The 9,252-nt window shown below is 34.0% G+C and overlaps 1 protein-coding gene across 1 annotated transcript; it reads left to right on the forward strand.

Annotated features, from left to right (window-relative positions):
- The first annotated feature begins 8,059 nt into the window (after positions 1-8,059).
- On the forward strand, positions 8,060-9,029 carry LOC126732849 (zinc finger protein 7-like). Its single transcript, XM_050435890.1, has one exon. The coding sequence runs from the start codon at positions 8,336-8,338 to the stop codon at positions 8,912-8,914; it is 579 nt and encodes a 192-aa protein (XP_050291847.1). The 5' UTR covers positions 8,060-8,335; the 3' UTR covers positions 8,915-9,029.
- Positions 9,030-9,252: the final 223 nt, after the last annotated feature.

A 9,252-nucleotide genomic window follows, 5' to 3' on the forward strand; every position in this document is an offset into this window, starting at 1 on the left:
ACTTTGTTATGTCTTTAGGGGAATAAGAAATGCTAGGTAGCTGGCTTTTTTGGTTGCTTGTTGGTCGTCTATGTTGATTACCCTCACTTGAACAGCACTGCCAAGTCATTGGTTTTATTGATGAATGATGACTTACTATCTTTTCTTTTCTTTTTTCTTGTTAAATATTTATGTTGATGCATAACCATTGCCAAACCCTAAACTATGCATGAAGGAGAATGATTCATGAATCATGAAATACATTGGTTGGCAATGAAGGAAAAAACAAAAAAAGACACATGCAGGTTATTCATAATGCCATTCCAAAGAGAGTTTCTCTCCTACTATCTCGTACATGCCATTTATCACGGGCAGGATTGCCTTAACCTTTGGTGCCTGTACTCTCTCAATTGCATTATGTGGTTAACTATTTCTTCTGGATGAAGAGGAATAAGATTGACTTGTTGGACTAGGAATTCTGTTGAGAAGTACCTGTCATAGCAGAACAGGGCTTGATACAGGTTGAGAGTTGATGCTCTGCTAATGTATTTAGGTGCAATTTTGTTGGGCACATGCAGGTGTTAGAACCGTGCCAGGCACTCTGTCCCGCCCCACTGTACCTCTATAGTGTCCTGTCTGCTTTTATCTTGGATGATGCAATAGAATATGTTTATCTTTCAATCTGAATCTTTAAGTCGGGAGTCAGGAGGCAGAGTAGTTCCTAGTTGGGACAAACTTTACTATTGGTGTGTATTGTATTATTGTTTAAACAAGTCACACGATTCATTAAAAAGGTCATGTGACGAAAATTACACGTGGATGGTCTTTTCAAACATTGCATAATGAGTTGGAGAAAGATTCTGCCGAACTTCCAAATACCCTATCTGTTTGCCATCAGGTTTTTTTTTTTTTTTTTTTTTTTTTTTTTTTTTTTTTTTTTTTTTTTTCCTTGCCATTTATTTTTGCACATTTTTAAAGTTTCATTTTGTTTGTTTTTATTTTCTAGGTACAACCAATATTTAACCAACTTTCAACAATCAGCAAATTGAAATAGTTACCTCCAAAGGCATTCCTAAGTGTTTCAGATAAATGAATATGCAGTTATACACATTAAGCCTATAGGAAGTTAATGTGGACATCTACGAACATTCGTGACTTCATGTGTGTCATTGTACATCATCCACCAACTTTCTGTTTACTTAATTTGAGAAATTATTCAAGTTCAGAACTCAGGAAGTCATGAATTGTATCATTCAACCCCTGGTTGGTTTTCTTGTTTTCGATTAAAAAATGGTTCTAAATGTGAAAAATCTAAGCTGGCCGAAAACTGAAATCTGCTCAAGGACGGTGAAATTGGATGAGAATGTACAATATTCTACCAAGTTGCAAGTTCTTGCTCATAATTCTTCATTATTGAAAGCTGAAAAACCATTCTGCTAGTTTTGAAAGCCTTTTGGAATACCAAAAAGAGGAGAAATTTTTAGAGGACTTGATAGTGTCGGTTTCTGCGGGAACCAGATCCAAATGATCAACAAAGATGCCAAGGGCTGTGTTGGGTCGCTTTCTTGAAATGAGTCATGAACAAAGTTCCTCATATTCTCACGTCATCACATTCCACCAAAAGATTTTCCTCAAGAATAGATCAGAATATGCCAACAAAAAGTTTTAGTTCTGGATTCTTGGGTTATAACTTATAAGAACTATCTCACCACATGGAACTGCTTTGAGACCAATTTTCGTGAAAAAAAATATAAAAATAAAAAAATAAAAAAAGTATTAGCTTTAGTAATGATCGGTTTGCATCACTACGTTATTGATTTATCATATTAAATGCCAATCTGAGAGGCATATTTCCTTCCTCCTCGAATCAGCACTTCCATGGCATATGATATTTAATTGTTGCTTGCTAGGATCTTTGTCAACAGATGCTTTAACTTGATACTGATAAGACTGTGACTTGATAGTTGATATGCATACATTAGACGGTGGAAGTGCAAACATGCATTGCCTTTGTCTAACATGCTAGATAGCCATATTCCTTATCTTTCTGTTTACACACACACACAAATAAATTTAAAGCAAAAAAGAAAAACGTATTAATTATATACACATACAAAGTGTGTGAATAACATTGCTTAATATATATATATATATATAACTATTTACATCAAGTTAGTCTTTAGACATAGTTTGACTACAAATTTGATTGTTGTCCTAAACTCTAACTTCCTTTAATAAACTAATATGTGTGCAATGCATGTGACAAGTGTTGGTGGGTTAAGTGTAATTAAGCAAGTCATGTGTAAGTAAAGATACACGTCAACTTCTTAGAAAAATTTGAAGCCAAATGCTACAATTAAGTTTGTAACCAAACTTTGTTCTTAGTTTATACCTTGGTCAAAACGCATTTTTCCCCCATCTAGTCAGTTTATAAGTTGTGAACTATTTTTTACTTCTCATTGTTCAAAATTAATATTCTTTTACATTTTAAATCAATTTTCTTTTTTTCCAAATAACTTAGAGATTACACATTTAGAGTATAATCATAGTTTTAAAAATTGTGGAACATATTAAAGTTTAATCATTTTATAATAATTTAAATAATAAACATCACTTTAGATGCCTAAAAATATGCAATTCAATAAAAGAAAAATATAATAATAATAATATAAACTAAAGGGAAGCCTTATTTCTTGATAGGGAGCTTTTCAACTGATTAAGATCTACCGTGAAATTCACCCTTACCCACTCACAATATGTTTTTACTTTTTTTTTAAAAAAATTATTTATTTTTTACTTTTACTCATTTTTTATATTTAATGGTTGAGATTTAAAGTTTGCAACTCTAAATTTCAGCCATTTATACCAATTGCACCTGATCTCAATCCCTTTTCAACATACACCATCCAATGAGCATCCAATGAGCAAAGGCTTATCCGTCCAACATGAGACGCTTGACGTGTCCTCCTTGTCAGTTATGAATACCAATAGAGTGATCATACCAACAATACCTTCAACCACATGAGTCGTCCGATACCTGATACTTGTCCAACATACATGCCAAGTAAGCCAACTAAAACTCAAGTCGTAGTTTTGTCGCTTGGTTAATATTGTATATCCATCACCTATCGTGTTGGACACTTAGCTCCTTGAAGATAGATAAATATCATACTTGACATCTACTCACATGTAGAAAACGCTACACCAAAAGGGTCTTACCCACATCCACTAAGTATAGGACACTGAACCTAATGATCTCAATGCTACTAACCCACGATCCCCATTACGTTGATGCCTACATTCTAGCGAGCGAACGTGGTCATTCTAGACCCCTATATAAACACCAGGATATCACAATTTCTATGCACATGAGAACACTATTTCCTAAATCTTAGGCTTTTAGAGTTTTAGGAGATCATTGTGAGCCACACCGATGCTCTTTGTAGGTATTTCACTCTTCAGGTTTTCAGATGCTGCGAGTTTGGATGATTGATTTATTGACGATTTTGTGCACTATCATTTTTCATGGATGACTCATATAATAAGAATATCTAACTTCTAACTACGAATCTGCAATTTTCTTTTCTTTTCTAACCGTGAAGCTTTTATATTTTTAGGAAAAACATATCTTTAATTGGTTTTGGCTTTAGGAGATACATACGTATAAGAGTAATTAGTGGAAAAATAAATAATATAGTACTTATTTACATTAGTTATAAATTTTTATAATTTTTTTATATAAATTAGGGGATCCTTAGTTACAATTTGTATACCATTTCAATTTTTTTTAAGGAGAAATCACACTTTATCACCTTAAACTATATCCTATATTACACTTTGCACCATAAACTTTTGAAATGCACATTTTGCACCATAAACTATGTCCCTGTTACACTTTGCATTCTAACGTTAATTAAGTTTGCCGTTAACTTGGACATAAATTCAAAGTTTAGGGTAAAAGGCGTAATAAAGAGTGTACTGTAGGGTGATAAAGTATAAGTTCTCCTTTGTTTTTAAGGGGATTAAGAAGAGGGAAAATTATGTCTTTTTACGTAATGTCATATTTTTCTATCCAAATTAACAGGAAACTTGATGTCAGGGTGCAAAGTATAACAAGGATCATAATTTAGGATACAACACATGCATTCAAAAAATTGAAGGTGTAAAGTGTAATTGAAGGTGTAGTTTAAGATGATAAAACATATTTTCCATTTCTTAATAGAAAAGTAAGAGGGAAAGAGAAGATTTTAGAAGGTCGGGGGCCTTGGCCCCCCCTCCCTTCACCAATACAATTATCTATTATTAATTTTTGCTTTCATTCGTTCCTACTATTTTTGGCTTGTTTGAAATATCAATTGATATGACAAGTCGAGAGGATTTTTGATAACCTACCTTTAAAACAATATTCTATTGTCAAAAACAAATAAAAAAAGGGAGCCCACCAAATGTGTTTGTGCTTAATGACTATTTAAAAAAAAATCAATTTCAGAAAGTTGTTTTAAACTATGATTAGTTTTCTGAAAACACCTTTGGGGTGTTTTTTGTTCTTGATTTTATGTTCTTAGTGGCATTTTTGTACTAAAAGCAACTTAAACAACAACAAAAAAGAGCGAACCAATTGGATTTGGCAGTGGCGGTTTGAGACCAACCATGATTCCAACAATGAACCAATCTCTTTCTCTCTATGTGTGCGCAAACAGGCTATAGGTTTGGATTTTTTGTTTAGTTTGGATAATTGTGTTTTGCAAATGGCGATTTAGGTATGGTGGAGGGATTGGCTAGTGGAGGATGTTGTGCAATTGTTTTTTTTTTTTTTTTTTTTTAATAATAATAATAATAACAACAACAATATTATTAATATTGTTGTTATTATTATTATTATTATTCTTTATGAAAAAAAGGACTGAGAATTAAAAAAAAATGCAAGAGAAAACAAATGTCAAACAAGCTTCCAGGCCAGGTGGAAAAAATATTGAATACTGTTTTTGAGAACAATTTCTCAAAACACCGAGAAAACAGTTTATGAAAACACAAAACTGAAAATAGGGATCGAACAGACTCTGACCTCAATCCAACAACACAACCATTTTATTTTTATTCATTAATGAAACTTCTGCATTACAGTTGACTTCATCAAATCTCTCATATGTGGGGAAACCTTTTTTTTTTTTTTTTTTTTGAACACCAATATTCTGATTTCTCAGAATAAGCACAAGTGGTTCTCAATGCGCTTCTAATCCTGTACATATGGATTGCCCACTAGTTGAAGGCACCCACAAAGATCCTCTTGTTAAAGAAAGCCAACTAAAAACAATTGACACCCCATCTTCATTGCATACCTTTTTTCAGCATTATTGTCAATAACTTGGCCCCCCGAAGTCCCTCAAAATATAGTATGAATTCCATCAGATTTTATTAACGTTAAATAATAGTATCCCCCTCACTCCACTGTCTTCATTTCTTGTCATATGCTACTTATTGTAAAGAAAGGCTTTTCTTTTGATTACGATATATGCACAATCTTTAGTGGCTGCAACTTTGATTTGGCATAAGATATAGAAGTAACTTGAGTGAAGGAGGCAGAGTAAGATGGTGCTAAAAGAGAATTTGCCTATCCATCGTAATTATTCTTTTTCCATGAGACTATAGGATTTGAACCGCATCATCTGCTAACAATATCCCAATGACCCGTAAGTTGTACAAACTGTACTAATAAGAGCAATTGCATCAGTTGATGCAAAAAATTTTCCATTTTACACATCTAAAACCTACTTTTTCTATTTTACACTCTTATTTATACAAAACACCCACATCAGTTTGTTTATTATACATATTTATTCAAATAAAATATTCATTTCTTTAACACTATCATCTCTCTCACAGACTAAACACAACCACACAACCACCATCATCAAGCAACCACCATCATCAACCCAACCATATGAAATCCCAAAACAAATAATAAAAAATGGATCAAAACCCAAAAGCCATAGATCTGAACGACAAGAAGGTAACGAAGCTCTAGCTAGAACTCGCTGGATCTTGAGTCAAGGCCTTGGATCGCCGGATCATGGTTTGCCGAGAACCATGATTTTCGACGAAGCGTGAATCATAGAAATCAACGAAAACTCCATCCTTGTCAAAATTCTCCGATTTTGAAGCTTTATCTATAAATCTATACGAGTCTCATCAGATTGTTGGATCAGAGAGGCTAAGTAGAGTTGAGATGAGAGAAAGAGAGAGCTGTGATAAAATGAGAAAGAGAGAGTTGAGATGAGAATCAGAGGTAGGAAAGAGAAAAAAAAAAAATTAAATACACATGCTATAGTAAAATATGCATGGTTACTATAGCAATCGAGCATAAATGCACAATTTTACACCAACTGATGTGAGTGTTTTTTTTACCAAAATGTATAAAAAGTGTAACTTTTTTTTTTAAATTTTGCAAAACTTTCCACAAGCTGATGTGGTTGCTCTGAGCCTTTGGATACTTAATACTGTTTTCTCTTTTTTGCTTGGTGGATAGACAATAATAGAAAAAATGTGGACGTTGTGGATTTAAGCAAATATAGTAATTATTCTTTCACACTTATTGATTTGCTCTCTATACTAGGGGTGTCCATGCCCCGCTGGACTCGACCCACCTAAGTAATCCGACTAGACTTGATCTAATTCGATTGATATAGTGGTCGAAGGTGGATCTCTGCCTTCAACATCCGACAACGACAAGTCGAGTGGCAGGTTACCTCCTCCAAAACCCAACCCACTCATCCTATTGACAAGGAAATTAAATTCTAGCAAGATCTTCTAGATTCACTAAGATCTCCAACAAATTTGGCGAGATCTCACTTGATCTTTTTCGTTCTAAACATTTTACCGTCTTTCTTTGCTATCGTCCATTGCCAGTAACGACTGATCCGCCCACTACCTGTGGAGAGCTCGATTCATCCAATCCACTGCATCTTGTCGGTTGACAACGGGTTGCAGTTTTCTCGACCCGATTAATTCAGGCCAGGCATAAATCCTGGACTAACTCATGGACACTTCTACTTTGTACACATAATATTCATAATTGTCTGCACGATATCTACATTTAAAACAAAAAATGGATGATGTGTACAAGCGATGTATAATAAAGAGTGTGATAATCAATACCCAAATAAATTAACCTAACCTTTGCCAAAACTTGCATCATTATCCACAATTGAAACATAAAATAAATGATTTATATGAACACTATATAATAAAAAGTGTGCTAGAATCAATGCCCAAACAAATAAACCTAACCTTTACCAAAACTAGCATGATGCTCATAGTTATGAGCATAAGTGTATATATAACACATCCACTCACCACTGAGTGGTCCATTATTTTATTGCAGAGCAACTTGGGGGCTATAAAATAGGGTGTATAAGATACAAAGCATATGTTAGTGTGTTTGGACTGGGGTTTTTTATTATTTTATTTTATATTTTTTATACTTATAGTTTATTTGTTAAAAGTACGTAACTTTAAAAATAAAAATAAAAAAGAAGTTTTAAATAGTTGTATATTAGAAAATAAGCTAATAAAATAACCACAAAAAAAAAACTAAATATTATTTCACTCTCTTTTATATCCACTATTTTATACACATGTGAAATGGTAGACTTAACCTCCTCCCACCTCCCTTTTTTAAAAAATCCAAACCCACTACATTATACCCATCCAATCAAGCTGTATCATTTCGTATCCTATCCAATTTACAAGACATGCAAATTAAGCGAGTCCATTAGAATTTAGATGGAGACATATTTGTTAAATTTTCATTGTTTGTATTTGCTCCAATCCCCATTAACTACATTAGAACTTCATTAAATTTCTTTTGGGAGATGTTTAGGGGTCAAATTTTCATTTTTAACTATTAAATTATATAAGGGTTTTTTTTTTTTTTTTTTTGGAGAGGGAGTAGGGTGGTAAGAAACGACAATGATACTAAATTATTTATGAATATAAATGGCATTGTCAACAGTTAAGCTGCTGTTATATATCAAGTTAAATAGAATCGTATAGTTGATGCTACGACAGAGGTGAAGAAAAAGATGAAAGGGAATCCTAAGTTTGATGTGGCCAACACCATTAGATGACACAAGCGTTGGCCCCACAATAATTAAGCATCACCGGCAGGTGCGAGCACCAGAGATAATTGAGATGTAGCTCAATAATCCATTGCCACTCCCTTTTTAGATACCTCTCTTATTTGCCATTAACTTCCACCTTGGATTATCCCTATTTAAGAGCAAGCACCCCACTTATTCAAGCCTCTGTACCATAAATTTCTCCGTTAATCTTCCAATTAGATTGAAGTGTTGCTGCTATGACTTTGCAGAGAGAGGAAGAAGCAGACAAGATACAAAATAATAACCAAGATACTGAGTCCAAAACAAGTGACAACGATGAAGTAACTGCTGGAGATGATAACTTGGGAGAATGGTTGAGTTTAGGCCTCAACAGAAATGAGTCCTTGACAGTTGGACATTCTGATTCCCAATCAAAACCTGCCAGTAACAAGGTTTTCTCTTGCAACTTTTGCATGAGGAAGTTTTTCAGTTCACAAGCCCTGGGTGGTCACCAAAACGCACACAAAAGAGAGAGAGGAGCTGCCAAAAGATTTCAGTCTCACAAGACGATGATGACAACAATGGGGTTTCCTTTCAATTCCTTAACGACTCGATCACTCGGTGTGCAGCCTCACTCGCTCGTGCGCAAGCCTAGTGCAGAAGGGTCTTCCACGGTAGCGCGATTTAGTGAAGCTAACGCAGGATTTGGGATGACTTGGACACCCTTCATGGCAGAAGAAGCAATGGATTTGACTTGGCCAGGAAGCTTTCGCATGGACAAGTTGCCAAAGCTATCATCGGAAGTAAATAAGCTTGATTTAAATCTTCGGCTTTGATACATTATCCTTCTGGTTTTATCTCAATATATGTTATCTTTTATTATAAATTTCAACCATGTAATATGTTGTTGCATATGTTGATCCATCAAATAAAGTAAATATATTAACTTTAGGTGTATGGACTAAGGAGCAATAGTACTAGTCTTGCAACTGATCAGCATCTCTTGTTCCAAAGTTTAAGGGGTTGTTTGGTTTAGCCCATCACTCTATTCTTATAACTTAAATGTCTAAACTTATCTATCAAAAAAACTCAAATGTTAAACTCATATCTCATATATCTTCTCTATTTCTACCTTAATTCACTCTACAATTTGTTTGGGTACAAATTTCTCATC

This window comes from Quercus robur, chromosome 6, assembly GCF_932294415.1.
Source record: "Quercus robur chromosome 6, dhQueRobu3.1, whole genome shotgun sequence".
Lineage (NCBI taxonomy): Eukaryota > Viridiplantae > Streptophyta > Magnoliopsida > Fagales > Fagaceae > Quercus > Quercus robur.